The sequence below is a fragment of the Oenanthe melanoleuca genome, chromosome 4 (assembly GCF_029582105.1).
Source record: "Oenanthe melanoleuca isolate GR-GAL-2019-014 chromosome 4, OMel1.0, whole genome shotgun sequence".
Taxonomy (NCBI): domain Eukaryota; kingdom Metazoa; phylum Chordata; class Aves; order Passeriformes; family Muscicapidae; genus Oenanthe; species Oenanthe melanoleuca.
The window spans coordinates 22,668,082-22,688,567 of NC_079337.1; the positions used below are offsets into that span (position 1 = coordinate 22,668,082).

At 40.4% G+C, this 20,486-nt stretch overlaps 1 protein-coding gene across 1 annotated transcript in view; it reads left to right on the forward strand.

The window, feature by feature from the left end:
- The window catches only part of ARHGEF38 (Rho guanine nucleotide exchange factor 38), a 37,194-nt gene extending 21,017 nt beyond the window's left edge, over window positions 1–16,177 (forward strand). Inside the window, exons 5-14 of the mRNA XM_056490632.1 lie at window positions 59–76; window positions 4,055–4,254; window positions 4,755–4,888; window positions 6,499–6,603; window positions 7,775–7,897; window positions 10,341–10,661; window positions 12,468–12,608; window positions 13,755–13,953; window positions 14,135–14,394; window positions 15,120–16,177. Coding sequence (XP_056346607.1) covers window positions 59–76; window positions 4,055–4,254; window positions 4,755–4,888; window positions 6,499–6,603; window positions 7,775–7,897; window positions 10,341–10,661; window positions 12,468–12,608; window positions 13,755–13,953; window positions 14,135–14,394; window positions 15,120–15,305 — 1,687 coding nt within the window. The 3' untranslated portion in view covers window positions 15,306–16,177. The remainder of the gene's footprint in view (window positions 1–58; window positions 77–4,054; window positions 4,255–4,754; window positions 4,889–6,498; window positions 6,604–7,774; window positions 7,898–10,340; window positions 10,662–12,467; window positions 12,609–13,754; window positions 13,954–14,134; window positions 14,395–15,119) is intronic.
- The last annotated feature ends 4,309 nt before the right edge of the window (window positions 16,178–20,486 follow it).

Below are 20,486 nucleotides of genomic sequence, written 5' to 3' on the forward strand. Positions count from 1 at the left end.
CTCTATAAATCCTCTTAGGAGAAATCTAATGCATGTTTTGTTTTCTTCTCTTTTGCAGAAAGAGATATGAAGAAGAGTAAGTACTATGCCCTTTTTTACATGTAAAATAATCTTTAAAGTATCTTTAATTTATCTTTAGTATGGTTAAAGCTGTACAGGTGGAAATTTTAAGAACACAAGCCTTTTGTGTCAGTGTAACCTGGAGAATTTTTCAGGACATATGCAGAATGCTCTGAGGTTTGTCAGCAGCATAGTGTCAGTCTGAATACATTTTCAGGCAGGCCTGCAGGTAAAGCTATTTCTAAGTTGACAATCCTTTCAGTAGCTGTGTAGGAGAAGCCCACCTTAGGATCTTCCCCCAACAGCGGCTGGAAGAACATCAGAAAAGAACAAGCTCATTGCAACTTAGCCAGAAAACTCCCCCAGCCACTGATGAGTTGTGGTTAAGGGACTCCTGTGTCAAATGTGACATCTTTGAAAAGCTGTAGAGGAGAATTTATCACTGCAGCTGCAGTGTTTGTGGACATCCAGCAGGTTGGGTTCATTGAAATGCAGCACTGCCTGTAGTTACCTGCAGTGAGAGGTCAGAGGAGGGGTTGTCTGAACTGAAGAGAAAGATTACAACCCCAGACAAAATGTTAGAAGAAAGGTGGAGCAAGTGTGTCTATACTGGTAGGAGAGGAACAGGCCTGTATAGTCAGAGAATTTGTTAATTAGTCAGTCAATTGCATGTTATAACTATGATCTGCATAAAATACACTTTGAAAGACTTGCAGGTTGAAACTCTACATTTGGGGGCTTTTGTCTGTGATAGGAAATAATTTTTCTGCATTTTGTTTTGATCAGGGATATTCCTGTGTACTTCTGTCCCGTAAGGAATAGGACTCCAAGAGATACGAAATATCCAGTGGGCTGAAATATGATCATGTGAGACAGAAACACATACAGAAATCACACAAGACTTGTGTGTTCTGCCTTGTGTAACCCTAATAGATATGAATGTATGGTTTTCTCCTTCAAACAGCTTCCAGTGGAGTGTAGGAGACAATTCACTTTCTGAGTTTAAAGGATTCTTACAAAGCTGTGTGGAGTGCAATGAGCAGGTTTAGCTGTGGGACCCTCCCTGAGCTTGGCTAACTCACTGGCAGGGCACTCAAGAAGTCCCATCATCTGCAAATCAGAGGTTGCAGATTTGCAACAGCCCTTGGGCCGGACAGCACCCAAAAATCTGATTACTGTTGAACTGGAAAATGCAGCATAACTCCCTCCAAATGGTCTGTGATGTTGCAGCTCCCACACTGCTTTTCATTCAAGCATGATCAAGAAAACAATTACATAAATACCAGACAGTGCAGCCCTTTGCTAGCAGCTCAATAGGTTAAATTCTGCTTGGCTTAACAACTGTGCAGCCTCAGTGAATTCCCTGGGTTTGCTTGAGAGACTTATGGCATAGTGAATTATTTGCCCTTCATGTCTTGTACTAAAATAAAGCCATGCATAGCAGACCATGAAGCCCAAGATTCTGAGTCCTGCTGCAGCCTGAATCCTGCACACCATTTCAGAGCTGGCAGCTGCATAGCACAGCAGCCTCAGCCCAGCTGTACCATACTGGCTGTCGTGTTTGCCACTGGACAGAGCTGCCTTGTAGTGACAGCAAAAAATGGTGAAACTAAATCCTGCCTCACCTGCCTTTGTCTAGCTCACCACCACGGGCTTTTTAAACAAGTGGGAATGCATCTGTCTGTATTAGTGACTGTTTTGTCAGGAGGCAGGAGGGAGGCTGTGCCATGAAGCTCACTGCAGTTTGCCAGATGCATTTACTGCAGCACCACGGTAATAATTTGCTGTGAGATTAATACAGCTACATGTGACTTAGAATACTTGCTAAATTCAAAATAACATGGGGGAAGGCTGAAGTAGCGTCACAAATGAATTATCAATTTAATTTTCTGCACAATGGGTGTCACAAGGCGTTATTCTCCTGCTTGAGTCGTGTGGCAAGGCCATGTCCTGCCCAGAGGCTGGTGGGTCCTAACAGGGTGCATTGCAAATGGGACTCGTCCAGGGAGAGTAGCTATCTCAGCTAATCTTGCTGGGAAGAATTAGATGAGTCAAACTTTGTGGCATTTAATGCCCCAGGGAGTCATTATCTTATAACAAACCTGCTATCTCTCACACCATATTGCAAGACTGTGTCATGCAGATAGGAACAGAGGGCTGTTTATCACTTGGGCAGCTGTCCAAAGTGCAACTATATAAAGAGAAGACACTTGAAGATTTTTCCATTCATGAGGCAGCTTTTATAGATTTGCATTCATGGGGCTTTTCAGAGAAAACAATAACAATTTAAGATTTTTTTTTTTCATTATTGCTGCCAGAAGCTGAAAGAAGGAAAAACAGCTCTCTATTTAATGTAAGATACAGGGAAAATGAGGGGGATTGAAATGATGAGAAGGTTTTGGGACATGAAGAAGCCTTAAAAGGCATCTACTGTTAGGTTTTTTCATGCAGAACTTTTTTACAGATAATGCCTATTTGAAAGAGATGGTTTAAATATGCAGATGTCTCTTCTCAAAGGCATTCAAATTGTTAGTTAATTAGTCAGCAAGTAAGGATTGGCTCTTGTACTTTTTACACATATAAAAGTAGGAATGAAGGGGTTTTTTTCTTTTATGCTTTCTGTTGCACAAAACAATAGATGTCAGCCTGCAAAACCATGTGGCTGTTCCCTATTTTTTGTACTTTCCTTGTACATTGTGTTATTCCATCTTTCCATATGCAGAAATCCTTCTTTGTCTACCCTTAACTGTTGCATAGTTAATGTCAGAAATCCTTTCCTGCCCCAAAAGAGCCTTTTTGGGCATGCAAATGGAAAGCTTGCTCTGCTTTTTTGCCTTCCACCCAGCAGCTCATATTTAGTTTCAATGGGGAGGTGCCAGGGAGCTGGTGCTGGAGCTGTGCCTGGCTTGCTGAGGAGTGTGCTGTCATGAGGAGAGGCCATGTCCTGTCTGTCCTGCTGCTGGAACCTCAGCAGTGGCTGGCCCTGGTCTTGGCCACCTGGTATTACCCATTCTGGGGAGACCCCATGTTTCTACCAGCCACATGGAAGGTAATGAAGGCACATGTGGTTCAGCCCTTTCCTGGTTCCTTTGAGGCTGTTGTGACAGCCCACAAACTGCACAGCCTCTACCATTCCAGCCTGGAGACTATAAGCAAAGGCTTTTGCCTGGAGCAGGGCTGGAGTTCAGCTGGCTGGGGCCCAAGAGCTTGGAGAGCCCTTCATGGTCTGGGCCATTTGAATGCCTGGGGATGCTCTGCTGCCCCTGTGGCAGCCAGTGGGGATTGAGCCTAGAGCCACAGAGCATCCCTGTGCCCATGCTGGAAGCTGGGACAGTCCTACTTTCATCCTTCTGCCACCCTGGCCACTTGCCTGCTTTGCCTTTATGTCAAGGAGTCTTCCAGCAGGTTGGATCAAGGGTGTGTGAATATCCTGCGTGTTCAACATTTCCCCAGGCCAGATTTGGTACCCTTTGGAAGCTGAGGCATCATTAGGAATAACTGACTGGCAGCCAGCAAAGAAAAACCACAGGTGAAAGGCTGTAAAGCTTAAGGGTGACTGTGCCAAGTCAGGGATGCTGTGGGAAGGAATGCACTGGGAACAGGCATCCCAGTTACTCACAGCATGGAGATGTTGCAATTTTAAGCCTGAGGGCCCAGAGCAGGATGTAACAGCCCTGCTCACATGCACTTCTCAAACTTCCTGTTATTTGTTCTTCCACCTACATCTCCCTTTCTGGGTGTTGTGTTGTGTGAGTTATACCACATGCACCTTTAAACTGAGTGGGACAGTTTCAGAGCTAATGTCTAAGTAATAGTTCAGAACTGCTAAGTTCTGAAAACAGAAAATTCAGTGACCTGGGGTGTATTTCACTGAGGGGGTGACAGGAAGGTTTCATTTACAACATCACAGATGTATCTTATTTTTTGACTTGAGTAGTAATTGCAATTCAAGGAATTTCTAGTTTTGTGACAATTATTTTGGTGTAAATTACAGAGGAAAGCCAAATCTAATGGACCTAGGATCTCTGTTGATCAAACCAGTGCAACGGCTGATGAAATATCCCTTGTTACTCCATAAGCTCTTGAACTCAACTCCTGCTTCTCACCCTGACCACGAGGGGCTACAAGATGCCCTTTTTGCTATGAAAAACATTAATGTGAACATCAATGAACTTAAAAGGAGGAAAGATTTAGGTAAGAAAATAGCACAGTAAGTTCTTTCTTTGTAGGTTTGGGCTGGCCATTACAAGACATGTTTCAGCTCCAGATATTTCACTACATCAGCTTTGGCTGGTGCCACCCAAGTTGTGTAATACATGGAGTTTCAAGAGGGCAACAATGCCTTAATGTCCCTTGTCCTCAGCCAACTATCTTACTTGACTGTTAACTCCAATATGAAAACAGGGAACGAATTAATTTTATAGTGTCTGTAATGCAGTTACAAACATTGATAATAATTAAAATGCAGTCATAGCAATATTTTTTTTTGGACTTGCCAGGTCGAAGCCCTAATTTCACTCTTCCCAAGATTAGTGTTGATGTTGGGGTTTTCATGCTCTTGAGCATTTTCACACAAGATTACAGCAAATGACATCAAAGTGTGTGCTCTCAAATGGTTTCATATTTGTGTGGCTGTCCCTGTGAAAAGTCCTGTGAATACAGACTACTGATGTAATGAAATTTTCTGTCTGCAGTGATGAAGTATAGGAAGAATGATGACGATGAAACCCTTAAAGAAAAGTTTTCTCGACTGAATATTCACTCCATTAGCAAGAAATCCAAGAGGGTCACCAGCCACCTGAAAATACTGACAAGGGGAGAACCTCAGGTACTTACTCATCCAACTGCAGATTTGCATTGGCAGCTTCAGTTCTGCTTTTGCACTGGGTGTTTTTCAAAACACGTTGGAAATGGAGTTTGTGGTACTGTGTTTTTTCCTGCCTAATTTATGAAGTAATTTTCTGACTGTCAGAGAAGACAGGAAAGGTCTTTGTGATTGAAATAGAAAATAATGTAAAGTGTTCTCCACCTTTTCCTTTTTTACACAAGAGTTTCTCAAACTTCTGGTCTTCAGCAGAGAGGAAGTGAGCGGCAGTTTTGTGAAACTCAGCCTGAGGTCAGCATTTTGCAGATTCCCTGGCAATAATTATTCTTGGGGCTGAGAACATGTTCAGTCCATCTTGCTCATGTTGTAGCATTAAGGTTTGGAATCCACCAAGGAAGATGAGCAATATCTCTAATTAGGAAAGGCCACAGGATTTGCCTCTACATGTGAAAAGACCTGGAATCGTCAAAACTTCAGAGACAAAGAACTCTGTGATGAGTCTGATGGGTGTTGGGCAGCCAAAAGTAAAATGCTCCTTCATAATTTCAAAGCTGTAATTCAAAACCTAGCAGGATAAACATTTTCAGGAAAGCTTAAATCAAAATCTCAAAGAAAATCAATTACAAATGACCTTGAAAATGAAATCCAGCACACCTCACTGCATGAGATGGCAGAATATACAAGGTCGCTTGCCTTTCTAGATGTGGCTTTACAAGATATATGCAGTTTTTTCCTGTTTTGTTTTTTATCAGCATTTCTCCTCTTTCTCTGATTCAAACCACCCATATATTCTTTTTCTGTTCATTTACTTATACAGTGGAAATTTTTGTATTCAAATGTGAGAGACACCAGCAAGGCTATCAAATCAGAGAAAAGGGGAATTAAATTTGATTAAAAGGATGTGTGATTTTTATTTTCCTTTGTTTCTTTTTTTTTTTTTTTTTTTCTTCTCCTTTAGAAACTTCTGGTTTATGCTGTTTTTGTTTTGTTTCTACATAAGCTTAAAACATTTGAGGATCATTTTAGTATCGGAATGCATCTATTAAAGATCCAGCCGTCTCTCCTGCTTAATTAGACGGAGAAAGTTCCTTGGAACGTGCCGAGACCCTGACGGCAAAACCGCGAAGACGTGACTGGAGATCTGTGAAGCCCTGCAGGGCAAGACGGGCAGGATGCCCGCGTTTTCAGGTGTTCCCAGCCGGCACGGGGAGTGTCCCGAGGCATTCCCCGAGCAGGGGAGAGGCTGGGATAACAGCTCCATCTACAGCCGGCCTGCGGCAGCGCGCCGCTCCCGGGTATCCCGTTGCTTCTCCATCCTTTCCTCGGGCAGGGCAGCAGCAGAAATGGAAACAGCAGAGCGAAGCGTTTTGTCAGCACACGCCCGTGGGCTTGTCATGAAGCAACTCCCTGCTCCCACAAGGATTAAAAATGGGATTCTCTGCCGTGTTGCCCAGCGGTTTGGACTTTTCTTGAACTACAGCTTGGGAGAATTAGGGGTTGATCTGTTTTCAAAGGGAGGAATTCAGGGATTTTTCTAGCAGCGCTCTGGATGTTTCTTTCATTAGCCAGGCTCTTTTGGGCTGCCAGAATAACAGTGCAAATATCTCTTTTAGGTGAAAGATCGAACTTTTAATAACGAGGAAAAGTTGTTTCAAAGTCTGGAGAAGACTGTGAAATTGTGTGTGAAGAACATTTCGCTCTGTTCACAACATCTCCAGGTGGGTACAGCCTTTTTGCAATATGTGGTCACAAACCCTGTCCATAACCAGTTTGACACACATTTCTGCCACTGGTTGGGCAACACCAAATTATAAACAAGCAGGGCTGTCTACCTCAGAATATTAAATAAATAAGCTGTGCTGCCACTGCATTACTGAGCCCATGGCAAAGAAGTTTTGAAGCCCACACTTTTGCATTTTTATCCCTGACAGAAGCAGGTTCTGTGGAGACCCACAGGTGCAGAGAAGATGCTGTCTGGTGGCACAGTCAGGACCTTCAAACTCTGTGTGAAGCTGTCACCCCTACCTTCTGCAGTGGAGGAACAACTGCTTCTCATTAAAGATTGAAGAACTGAGCTGCCACATGAATTAAAACCCCCTAAAATTCATATTGTGGATGGAAGGAGTCCTTCCCTTTTTCTGTGTTTAGGTTGTGTTGAGGGCTAGCATTAGATGTACAGAGTGCTCGAGTTCTCTAAAATGTCTTTGCTTCAATCCTCCTCTCCAGAGAAGAAGGTTGGCTTGTGATTTATCAACCTGCCCCTCCCACGGACTACTTGCCAGCTTTGTAGATGGCATGAGGCCTGTCAAAGTGTAAGTGCTCCCTAACCAGGCAGGGAGGTTTGAGAGATAGGAAAGATCAATAACCAGCTGGCCAGGGCTTATCACAAACACACTTGTTTGGTTCTGCAGACAGGAAAAGACCAGGGAGCTCAGCCAGTGGGGGCTGTTGCCTGGAATGGTGCTGACAGCTCCTTATCTGAATGGATCCACACTTCATTAAGATTTAAATTCTGAGTGACTGAAATACACCACTGTAGTCCTACTTAGAGCCTCAAAAGAGATTTTTGAGGATGCATGGTAAGCTGGCTTCTTGTTGAAGAGTAGCTGACTTCCAGTGGGATTTTCATTAGTTTAGGGCATAGTTCTTTCTGTTGAACATCAACAACTTGATTCTTAAGTAGTTTACATTGAAAATAGACAAAGCACAGGAAAATATTGTCACAGTAAACTACCTCACAATGACTGGAAACTGCACAGCAGCTGTACAGGTGTTGGAGATGGAAAATATTTCTGATTCCATTAGTATTATTCCAGTAGCTGCATGAGTGAATGCAGCATATTAAAACAGATTGTAATAGTTTCATCTTCCTACCGTCTTTTCATTTAGGAATCTATACATCTGGCTGCCCAGAATATAATTTGGCTTCAGGAAATCCTGCAAGATAAAGATGACACAGAGAATGACTCTTCGGAAAAACAGATCAACACTGCAAATCTGTGTGAAGACTTTGTAAGTTAATGCAATGTCCAGTGTCACACAGCTATGTGTACATCTGAGAAAACAGCTGTATGTCAGGAAGACTACTACAGAAAAGAGGAAAAAAAATAGCTAAGGAATCTCTTGTGAAAGATAAGTGAGGGTTTTGGTTGAATTTCTGCAAGAACTAAGATAAAATATAATATGAATGCATTGTATTTTCCTTAGAACAACTAAAGAAATCAAGCTAAATTCCTGGGTTTATACTAAAATCTTTGTTTTAAATTTTTATCACCAGAACAATCCTGTATTTGTTTAACCTGAACTTCAGAAAAGAGCAGCAGATTGTTGCCTTGCTACTTTTGTTACCAGCACTTGCAGTTTGAGTGACTTTTGTGATTGATATTATGCTTATGTACTGAAAATCACAGATCTGTAAAAATCTCAGATTTATTAATTGAGAAAAGGCCTCTCAGATCATCAATCCAGATATTAACATAGTGTTGTCAAATCCTTCATATAGGGAAACCATGAAAAATCCAAATATAGCCTACAGGAATTAATAAAGAAATTTTAAAAAACAGTTTTTTAACTAGTCTTTTGCTTTCAGAGTTAAGATAAAGTCTAATGCCTGACTCTCATAAGACACTTAAATGTCTCTTCAAAATGGGACAGGCTGCTTTTTCAAACAGCTGCTCAAGCTGGAAAAATTCAGAGGTGGAGGTTTTCTTACACTTACCTATTTTAGTGCTGACTTAAATGTAGCCATTCAGTCCTTTCCAAAACACTGAAAGCAGGGTCTGCCACTGAACAAAAGGCTCTTTGACAGACTGCAACCTCCAGGATAATGACAGGGAAGTAAGATGATGTATTTATTTTCCTTTGAAATTCCCACGTGTGAAAAGTATCTCAAAAATTAATCTCAGTAATCAGAATGATATTTTCAATGTCTTTACAGTGAATGATTGCATAAAGTGCAAAATAATGATATCAGTGATATTGCAGTTGTGAGTGTGTCCAGTATGGAAGCTGCCCCCATATTCAGAAACATAAAAGTAGAAGTAATTCCACAATAGATGAAACAGAAAACTTCTTTTTAGAAAAAAAATTTTAACAGCTACTGTTTCATGACCTAGCTACTCTGAAGGTCTATATAATAATAATAATTTAAAAAAAAAAAACAAAAACAAAAAAAAACACAACAAAAAAAACAACTAACAATTTTATTTAACTGTGGACATTTTAATTAATGGGTGCTAATTTATACGTAATATTTGGTTTTTTTTGTGTCTTGGATGGACAAGACTACAAAGATTCCCTATCCTATGCATATGGGTTTTTTTAAAACACCCTTGGCTTGACATTGCACAATGAGTAGCTGCTCTCACTGAACAACCCATAGTGTTCCTCACATGTTTTCCTGAAAGGTTATTATCAAGGGAAATCTCAGCAACAGGCTCAGGTTAATAATTTGGGTTTTTTCCCCTTTGTGCATTTGTCAATAATGTATACCTTCCTCTCATTAGATTTTTTGGAAAATTTTCAAGGCAGAAATGCCCAGTAGCCTCTTTTTCAGAAATCAGGTCCAGCAGTTTGGAAGAATTGTTTTCTTAATGCATTGAAAATCAGTTCTGCTAAGCACAGCCCAGTTTTTTAGGTGGAAATAAAATAGGAGCTATTTAGCCAGTGTACATCAGCTTGGCCTTGGAGAGCAACTCTGGGGCTAAAATGGATACTCTGTTATGCTTTTGAGAATGCAGAGGCAGCTGCTTTTTTATTCTCACATCCAACAACTTAATTCACACAGAATGTCCAAGATCTTTAATATGATGATGAATTTCACTCACTACAAGCCTGTGCTGTATTTGAACAAATGACTTACAAAAATAAATTTTATTTCATGCAATATTAATCCCTTGAGACAATTAGAGACTAATGGAAAAGTCTGAGGAAGACTGGTTTTTTAGCAGGTGTCTAATTTTGTTGATTACTAGAGATAAAACCAACAAGCATAACCTAATTTAATCAAATCAAGTGATTGTTTGTGTTTGCTTAAACAGGAATTGAGTTACAGCTGTATCCAGGAGAGGTGGGGAAAAAAAAGAAAAAGAAAAGCAGCTTTGAGAGAATTCAAGGCTGCCACTTAATAAGGCTTTAGACTCTATATTGGTGTGGCCCTTCCAGCTAAGGAAATCCTGGGTTTTTTTTGACCACTTGACCAATCCTGGCTGTTTTCTCCAGTGGCAGCTCCCTAGGGGCAGTACCTGAGGCTGCATGTAAGCAGAAAAACTGACACCTCTTCCATTATGAAGGAGATTCTAAGTCATGCTGTACCTTCCTTGAAACTGCCTCTGGCAGCAACACTTTGTGAAGAGTGATTAACAGAGTGCTTGATGGGCTGCTATCAGGCTCAACCCTTATGGTCTGAAGGACTGTATGAATAAGGTAATGAGTAGGTCTGGTTTATACTTTCCAGATGGCTCAGCTGGACAAGCTTGTCTTGAGTCCTCTCTCAGCACTGCAAGCCCTGTTTCCAGGCCCCCAGAAGCTCATCCAGAAGCGCTATGACAAGTTGCTGGACTACAACAGCTGCCTTCAGAGGTCAGCTGGAGAGGAGATGGACCTGACAAAGAAAGACTATGAGGCTCTAAATGCACAGCTAGTCGAAGAACTTCAGGTATTCAACAGAGCAGCCAAAAATATTGTGTTGAACTGTCTACATTGCTTCATCACCCTCCTCAGGAATATTATGTTTGAAGCCCTTCAATCAAACTCTGATGTCATGGTGCCTATTCCAGTAAGTATATTAGAAACATGTATAGCTCTTCCTTAATTTGTTGTTTTTTTTGTTTTTTTTTTTGTTTTTTTTGTTTTTTTTGTTTTTTTTTTCTTTCTGTATGCTTAGGCTAAAATTATGTAGGACACATATCTACAAAGCTACACTGATTTTCTGATTTTCTGATTTTGTTTGTTCTGTTGAGCACAGTCAGATTTGGGTTTTTTTCCTCTGCAAGCTTAGTAAAGATTAAGTTCAGAGAATCAAAATGGTTTGGTTGGAAGGCACCTTAAAGACCATCTAGTTCCAATTCCCCTGCCAGTAACAGGGACACCTTCCACTAGACCAGGTTGCTTAAAGCCCCATCCAACCTGATCTTTACAGCTTCCAGGGATAAGAAGCCCACAGCTTCCTTGCAGAAGCCATTTCAGAGCCTCACCTGGGTCACAGTAAACTAAATTAACCTGCCCTCTTTTGTTTAAAGCCATTCCCCCTTGTCCTGTCACTACATGCCCTTGTAAAATGTCCCCATCCACTTTCCTGTAGGCGCCCTTTAGGTACTGAAGGCCACAGTAAGGTTACTGAGGAGTGAGTTTTGAGAAACTTATGCCCTGAACTTTTGTCAGACCTGGGCTTTTCATCAAGAATGATCCTATTGGAACTGTTCCTGCTGTTGCAGTGATAGGAATGGCAAGAATACTACAGGAAGGCAAAAAGAAGGCAGTTGCTAGCATTTCTTAGCATGCACACTGACAAGCCCAGAAAACACAGGAAATTTTGAGAAAGTACATGAACACCTCCTTTGCTGCTAGACCTGCAGATTCACAGATGACCGCAAAAGAAAAACAAGTTAGGAGATCAGATTAAATAAATTTTATGAAAATCAAGTTGCTTTAAAACTCAAATGTGATGCAGAAACTCCTGCAGATATCTCTTGGCAGTAATGAATAGCCTTGCCTGGAGGACTTGAACTCCCTGAGAGACACAACAATGCCCTCCAGACATACAAATCCACTCACCTGAACAGAAGCCAAGCTGCTTGGGAAACACACTCTAGTAAGGCAATGCTGGAGTATTCCTTTCTATCAAGGCTGGAACAGAGCACATTATAGTAAGGGGCAGCTGAAAAATTAAGCAAACAAGGTCAGGATAAAAACATAGAGCTATGGTGTTTAATGGGAAAATGAAGGCTTTCTCCACATGAAGAGATTTCATCCCTGTAATTTGATGTTTTCATGTCTTGAAAGGTGTTGTATTGGGCATTGTTTTCTGGAGGGTCTGGCTACAAAATTACCTTATTTTTATTTTTTTCCTGTTTAGATCAGCAAATGCATTTAGTATTAGGCATAGATGAAAAGCACTTATCCAATGACACAGAGAGAGACTTAGTTACCCAACAATTTTTCACCTGTTGGCAGCTCTCAGTTGCTCAAACACACAGCTGTGGGGTAAACTACTCCAAACCTTGCAGCACATTGGCCACTCTGATAGCTGCTGAGATGCCCATTTGCATCTGAAAGCAGGTGGCTCAGTAGCATAAATGCAAAGCTCTTCATTTTCATCACCATTTAGAATGTTTTTTATTGTTTAACTTCAATTGCTTTGTCTTTTAAATGTAATAGCATCTATTAGAAACTTTCTTTAAGCAAAGACCTTTCTTCTCTTACATCTCATATGTAGAGAGTGCACTGCTTATGGGCTCTGCAGAAAATAGGCATAACTTATCAGATTTCCTGACTCCTAGCATTCAGCCAATTAAATTAAATCTGCTCTCTCCAATTTCCTACCATTTTGTATGTGAGATCTAACCCACATTTGTGTTTGCAGCTGTCTTCCTCAAGCATCTGTGAAGTGCAGAATCAATTGATAGAGGAGGTTCACAAACTGAGTTTTGTAAAGGAAAACAGCAGTGCAACCTTTATTGAGAGAAAATTGAGCTTGGAAAGAAAGAAACCTGTTCCTTCCCCGGTGAGTGCCATACATCCAAACTGTGTATGAAGCATCCTCTTTTGATCACTTTTGAAACAAGTCCATTTTTATGCTGCCTAATGGTTTGGCCTCTGTCTCTTTGCTGTGACTCTGAATCAGGTTGCTAGAGTAAAGTTTTCATTGACCAGTAACTTCTGAAGATTTTTCACTTTTTTTTCATGTTAATATCTTGAAAATCCTCTTGAAATTACCTCTGATTGCCCTTAGGCCTTTAAGCACATGGTAAGGCTAAGGTATATGTGAACTTTGGTAACTTGTTTTGTTAAATACTCTTATAGTGCATCTTAGTCTTCTAATTTAGAAGATTTATTTTTTTGTGCTCAGCTATGGTTATGTGTACTGGTGTTTACATATATATGCACAAACATACACACCCACAGCAGAAGATTCAGAAAATCCACTGGGAAATCTGTGTTCCCAATTTTATCAGATGTCTCTGGAGGTTTTAGGAGTTTCGTTTACACTAAAATAAGGACTGGGGTGCAGGTTTACAGGAGAAGCTGGAGCAGTTGTAGCATTCCTTTCAGCATCAGTGAAGGCACAGGTGCTCTTGCTTCTGTGGTATGTTAAGTTCCCATTGATGTGCAGCACCCCCCTCCCTGCCCTCTAACCAACCCCTGAAATGAATATGCTCCCAACAATTAAATGTGGGCATCTTGCCCTCATTTAGAGATAATTTCACACAAAAAGCAGCCAGTTTGGATACCATTGATTTTTTTGCCTAATGCCTTATCATGCAAGTTGTTATGTGGTCTTAGCACACTTCAGCCCATTTTTGGATTATGCTTTTTCTGTGATATTACACAGGAATACAAAGGTCATGGCTATGGAAAAGCAATTAAGCAGGAGACAGTTCACATACAGAACACCACCTCCTTGAGAGCAGAGGAGGTCTTTAATTAGTGAAATTCCTACATTTCTTTAAAATCTGCCCTTTATTGCTCACCTATTAATGTAGCAGTGGCACAAGTTCTTCCTGCACATGCAGAGGAGATTCGGTCCCCGTGTAAGTAACTCCTTGGTCTGAATGTAAAAGCACCGGGTCAGTTGCCACATGCAGCATAGCCAGATTGTTATCTGGAAAGGGCCCCAGCATTTCTGAGGATGAATATTACTTGTTTTCAGCTGGAGTCCCCACGCCAAACAGAAGGTGACAGGTCCAAGCTGTTGTCCACGTACAGCACGGAGTCACTGTACCAGGCTAAGCGCAAGTGCCACGCCGCGCAGGAATTCGATATTGACTTGCATGAAGGAGAGCTGGTGGCTGTTGTTGAGCAAAAGGACCCCTTTGGAAGCACAGGCAGATGGCTTGTTGACACAGGAAGTAAGTTCTCTGCACAAATATCCCAATAACAGCTTCCTTTTGGGATATTAATTTCTTTTAATTCTGGCGCCATCTGTTTGCCTCTGTCATACTGACAGCTGCATGGAATGGTTGGTTTTGAAATTATTTTAGCAGTGTTTGCTGTTTATTTATTTTTCTGTCTCTTTATTCTGGTTTCTAGTCCTCACAGGGTACGTGTACTCCTCCTTCCTGAGGCCTTACAATCCAGCCAAAGAGCAGAAGGCTGTAGCAGAAAATGGCTTGGGTGATGATGATTTTGATGACATCAGCCTCTTTGTCCCTTCACGGCCCCCTACAGACAGCAGCACAAAAAGTCTAGGGTACAAGAAGAGTGACAGCAGCTCACCTTTTCACTTCTGTGAAAATTCTGCAATTAATGGCACAGGGACTGGTGATTTTCTGGGTATGGATGATCAGCATGTAAGTATGATACACACTGTGCCTGTCTTCTTCTTGTTCTTATTTAAAATCGAAAATTACTGTTAGTAATTTAGATGGTTTCCTTTCACACCAGAAAAGAGTGGCACCAGTCTGTCAGTGTGACACAGGAATTTGTTACTTTCTGCTCTTAAATAGCTGTGAGATAGGAAAAGAATGTCAGTTAAACTGTGAATTGCATTCCTGTGTCACAGAAAACAGACTTGCATTAGCCTACCCCATGTATGCCTCAAGGCTCTCATATGGAGCAGAAACTTGCAAATTAGCTCAGTTTGGGGGATTTTTCAACTTACTTTTGACAAGAAAGCTGTGACAAGAATGCTGATCAGCAAGGCACAGAAGTGACCTATGTGCCACATTTGAGTATAGGTGCTTTAGGAAATGTGAGGTTTCCACAAGGAAACCTTGCTGAAAAATTCTTCATACATTCTGTGGAACTTGGTGTGAGCTGAAAACCTTACCAGTATTGTGAGGTGATGAGGTCTTGGAGCTTGGTTTGTTTGTCACGTGGAACTCCCCCAAATGCTTCAGTTTTATTTTATATTTTGGCCCTGTCTATAAACCTCAGGCCATGTAGCTGAACACTGGTTTGTACATGTTATTACTTGTTTTCTGTATACAGAACTCCTACTGACACACAGCTACATAGTAAGATATGGCTATGCTTTTCAGTTCTCATTTTTGTTTATGTGGCTTTCCTTTTTCAGATCTTCTATGCTGTTTATGCATTTCAAGCTAGAAGTGATCAAGAACTCAGCCTTCAGGAGTACCAGAGGGTGAGGATACTTCGTTTTTCCGACCTGAGTGGCAATAAGGAATGGTGGCTAGCTGAAGCAAAAGGTCAGAAGGGATATGTACCATCTAATTATCTAGGGAAGATGACATATGCTTAGGAGGGGAAGGGCCACACTCTCTGAAGCAGACAGAATAATCATCTGTTAGGTTTGTTTGCAAGCAAAGCAAGCTCACAAGTGATTGACAGAAGCCATGGTATCCAGCACACAGATGATACTGAGAACCTCCATTCTCCAAAAGCCATCACCTTGTCAAGACCTGAGGGAGGAAGCATTTAACAGGAAGACTGATTGTGATTAACATGCTGAAGAACTGGCTTTTCTATTACCCCATAATTTTCTCTTTTGTCAAAGCATCGTACATCAAGACTCAACCTACAAGTACAAATCACAGATGAAATTACATTTTTCTTCCATGATATTTAGCAAATAATATTCAAGATGAAGAGAATTAGCCTTGAAAAAGGACAAATTCAGTCATCAGGGATACTGTAAGCTGAGTTGTTCCTGAACTGTTATCTCAGTGAACACAGACACATATCTTAAAACTTGAGCTTTTTTGATTGTCTTTTTTATCCTCAGCTGCTTTTGTGAAGGACCTTTTTTCTCAGTGGAGATTACTGGATTGGGAAAAGTGCTTCATTTTTAAGGAAACATTTCAATTTAACACATACCAGGTGTGGTGGTACCAGTGGCTAGTCCCAGGAAAGAAGGTATGTTTAGTTAAATATGGAAATGTAGGAAGGAAAAGAGGGGACACTGGAAACAGGTACTGTGACATAAAGAAGTTATAATTTTCAAATTAATTACACAACTGTTTCATATGGCAGAAACAGTTTGTAGCAATATGGAAGTGCCCCAGGTTTGAAATCCACATATGTCTCCACACTAACTGCTTTAGTGCAAGATCTGTATAGTGAAATGAAACCTGTGTTATTACTCTTGGGAAATTTACTGGTTTAAAAAAACAAGGGGGGAGGGAAAAAGAAGTCAAGTGGTGCCTCTCAATGAATATTTAGTGCCTCTCTGATTCCTTAAGTCAGATGCAGGGATCATAATACCTAGTGAATTAAGTTTCTTTAGGTTCACTTACTGAAGTGATTCCTAGGTCAGGCTGGTGCCCTGCACTTAAGGTAGACTAAATGGTGACAGCAAACAGAAAACAGAATCCTTGTGATTCTCATTGGTATCTAAGTGCTTGTCACAAGGAATTTCACCACAGCAATGCCGACGTCCTCCAGTGACTAGTGAAGACCTGGTGCAAAGTGCTGCAAAAAGGAAACAAAAAAGTGATTATGCCTGCTGCAAATAGTGTAATTGAAAGTAAACTCCTGTCAGGCATTTTCTGTATTGCATAATTGCATGTACTGATGACTAAAATAACAACTGTTAAAATCAAGGGCAGGAGGCAGGTGGTGTTGCTGATCAAGGGTATAAGGTAATTGTTTTGAAGATTTTGTCTGAGTTTCCAGTTCCCAGAATTTGAAAAGTGGGGTTTGAAGATGAAATGATTCAATATACTTAGTGTCTTGGATTGCAATACAGGATGTGACCAAAAGTGTATTCCATCACCATCTGTTGAGACCAGGTGGGGTAGTGATCCTTATCTCCATGGCACATATTATCTGCTAATGGGCCATCTGTTAAAACCAGCTGGGGCAATCATCTTTATCTTTTCCACAACCCATCCTCCCTCCAGGAACATATCATCTGCTGATGGCCCATTGAGTCCCACTGTGTGACTGATAAAATTACATCATCCCACGGGAGATGCTCCAGACAGGGGGAGGAGCCAAGCCTTTCCTACCTAGATAAAAATATTTGGAACACCAAGGTAGCCTTTTTCCATTGGATTCCAGAGGAGAAGCTGGACCTTTCCACATCATCCCTGGACCTTCAGAGGAAAACTGCACCTTCTACAGGAGCACTGCTTCAGCTGAACCACATCTGCCACTGCAGGGGGACTGTAGCCACCATTTAAATGGACTGCTAGCAACACCCTGACTGACAGGGTGTCAGGCTGTATTCTGACTCTGTCAGTGTTTTTGGGATTGTTCTTTGTAATGTTGTATTTCTATTTTAATTTTCCTAGTAAAGAACTGTTATTCCTAATTCCCATATCTTTGCCTAAGAGCCCCTTAATTTCAAATTTATAATAATTTGGAGGGAGGGCGTTTACATTCTTCATTTCAAAAAGGGGCTCCTGCTTTTCTTAGCAGACATCTGTCCTCCAAACCAGGACTCTTAGTGAGATGTAATAGAAAATAACCTGTCAACAAAGAAAGGATGAGAAAAGTTAGGGCAGTTACTACACAGAATAATTTCTTCTATGCTAATGAACCTGGTTTCATTTTCTTTAATGTCCTCAATTTTCAGATTATTTTCATAAAAGGGCAGAAAAACTTGTCAGTCTTGCTCAGAGACTGAAGGCAGGGGATCACAGAGATTAAACCTGAAATTTGTGCTGGATTAAATCATATGATAGAGACATTTCTAGAGTTCTCAGAGATGGATATCCAGAATCTGGTGTGGGAATCTCTGTGAACTGCTGCTCAGTGAGCATTATTTTGTCTTATTGTACATCACCTCAGGCACTTAAATCTTGCTGTCCCCATAGCAAGCAAAAAAGGTTCACAATCATGTTAGGAATGGATTTAGCTGCTTTTATGGAAAGCTTTACCTTTAGTTAAACGAAGAACATAAAGTGCAGAGGGAGCATCAGCTTGGAAGAATGGACTGAAATACTCACCCCTACCCTTCTACTGCTTTGGCTTTTATATTTTGAGATTATGGGGAAGATACACACATGGAGGTTTCCAGCTCTGTTTTACAATTTAGAGTATTTTATTTGGAGATGATCTATACTTTGCAATGGTTGAAACAGTTTTAGAAATGACTGAATTGTACTTAATAGGCTTAATGCAGTCATGTAAGCACAATGATGAAGTTTTTTATTTCAGACAGCGAAATTAATTAAGGGAAAGAGTCAGGAAAAAAGATTTCTGAAGTCTTAGTGCTGAGAACTCAGCTTGAGTCACAGGGAGAGCTCCGATTTTGAGTGTTAGGTACATTCCTCATGAAAAATCAGACTCTGTGAAGGTGTCTCAAAGTTTACTCAAATGCTGCTCTCCAAAATATTCGCTAGGTATCCTGATCCTGAAGTAACAAGGAATGAAGGATGAATATACTGCAGTTGACCACCTAAATTTCATTGAATTTCTGGGGGACTTGGGAACTCCTAATAGGCCAAATGAAAATCCCAATGTAGGATTAGGACCCATAATAATTTTTATATTTTGGGATAATTATATGACTTTATTATAGCCTTATATCTTGGGATCCAGTAAAAGTACGTAATTAGGTACCCAGGTGGATTGGCTTACTCCATTTCAGAAATTCAAATTTAGCCATAATCATTTGATAGTATGAATATATTGCAAACTTTTACTTTTGTTTAAAACAGATGAATGCAAGAAATTTAAGAGATGAATGCAGAAAAAAAAAATGCTCCTTGAATCTAAAGCCTTCCAAATTAAGGAGTTAAGGAGATTTAAAAAATTCATATTAGACTTGCTCAACATTTTTGTTAAGACAGTGCTTTGAATACTAGAAACTCAGCTGTGTTAGGGATCCAGAAATTTGTAAGAATATGCAATAGTTTTTGCCACTGGATTTTTTTAATGTAGGGAAGGTTACAGTATTGTAAGAACTTTCTTATTCTCATTAATGACAAAAGTAATTTAATTTGATTGAAGCAGGGACAGGCTGCAGTTTACTGGATTGATCTTGCATTTGTTCAAATGTGTGTTTTACTTGAGCTGTTGTGACAATAGATATGTACAAGTACTTCCAAGATTGGGTCCACTCAAACTGAAGTGCTTCTCCATTCAGGGAATATTTTTATGTGTTGCTGTTGATAACCTGGAACCCAGAAAATGTCCAAGCCAGTACACAGGAGAGTCCTAGGCTCTGACCTCTGGCACCTCTCTGCTTCACCATCTTCCCTTTGGCTGGATGGTGCTTGTGATCTCCAAGCAGGGGTTCAGCTTTTCGATGCAAAGATTGAAGAATTATTCCTTCTGACTTATGAAGATAGATAAAGTGGACCTACTACCTGCACTAGGAAACACAGCCATGATAATCCTTGTTCCCATAGATTTGTTACTGGTAATTCCTATTACAATATTGTTTGTTGAGAAATAGTAAAAACCAAAATCTTCTTGTAAATTATTGTAATAATAAAAATGTATTTTTGTAAAGATGTTTCTTCTTATTTATTATTTAAACATGATGCTTTCTGTAAGCAAAGAGCTTTATAGGCTAAGATCTGCCTGAAAAGTTAGCAGAGGAAATAGCTGCCTCAGCTAAAATGCTGCATTTCTAGGATGCATCCTAGCTTATTGATCAATACATTAGAACTTTTCAAGCACTATCAAAAGTACTAAGCAAGTTTAAAAATACACTTCAAGGTTCCAGATGTCAGCATAGCTCTGTTCTTTTCTAGCTGCTCCTGAGATTGTGACCACTATGAACTGTAGTAGATAAAAGTTTGTAAATCACAGAGCCTTGTGTTAGACCTTTCCTTTTAGACTCAGATATCACCAGCATTCCCTAGTCCAGCCAGAAGGTGCACTAATGGAACCAGAGTAACCTATCATTTCGCATTACTGAGGGTATCAGAAGTTGAGCATTTATGAAAAAATCATCATATTTAAGTGGAAGTAAAATACTACCACAGCAAGTTCTAAAACATTTAAGAAAAGTCAGGTAGTTATTTTTATAGTAAAGCACAGAGCAATTTGGTTTGGGGATGGAAAAATCACAGGACTATTTTCCATTTATTTTTACTAAATAGCAGGCATGCTTCTCAAATTTCAGACGGGCATCCCTTCTTCCTGCCCTACACTGCATTCCTCCACCTGACACATGACTTCAGTCAAGCAAGCCCGTAGAACAGACTCCTTTCCTGAAAATACAGCTGTTAATTCCATCCTAACTATAACATCAAAGCAGAAAGCAACTGTTCCCTTCAATCTTCTCGATTTTTCAGCTGTGCCTATCTAACATATTCAAGCTAAACATACGATTTAAAATATCTGGTCTGTGCTATAAATCCTTTCTGATATAATACTTCAAAGAATCACAATCCTAACTGACATTTTCATACCAACAGAAGAAGACTTTATATTTCATTTAGGAAGTTAGGAAAGTTACAGTGGAAGAAAGTCTTTTGTTGATGCAAACTGAACCTGTATTGCAGATTTTGCTAATGCAGTGCTA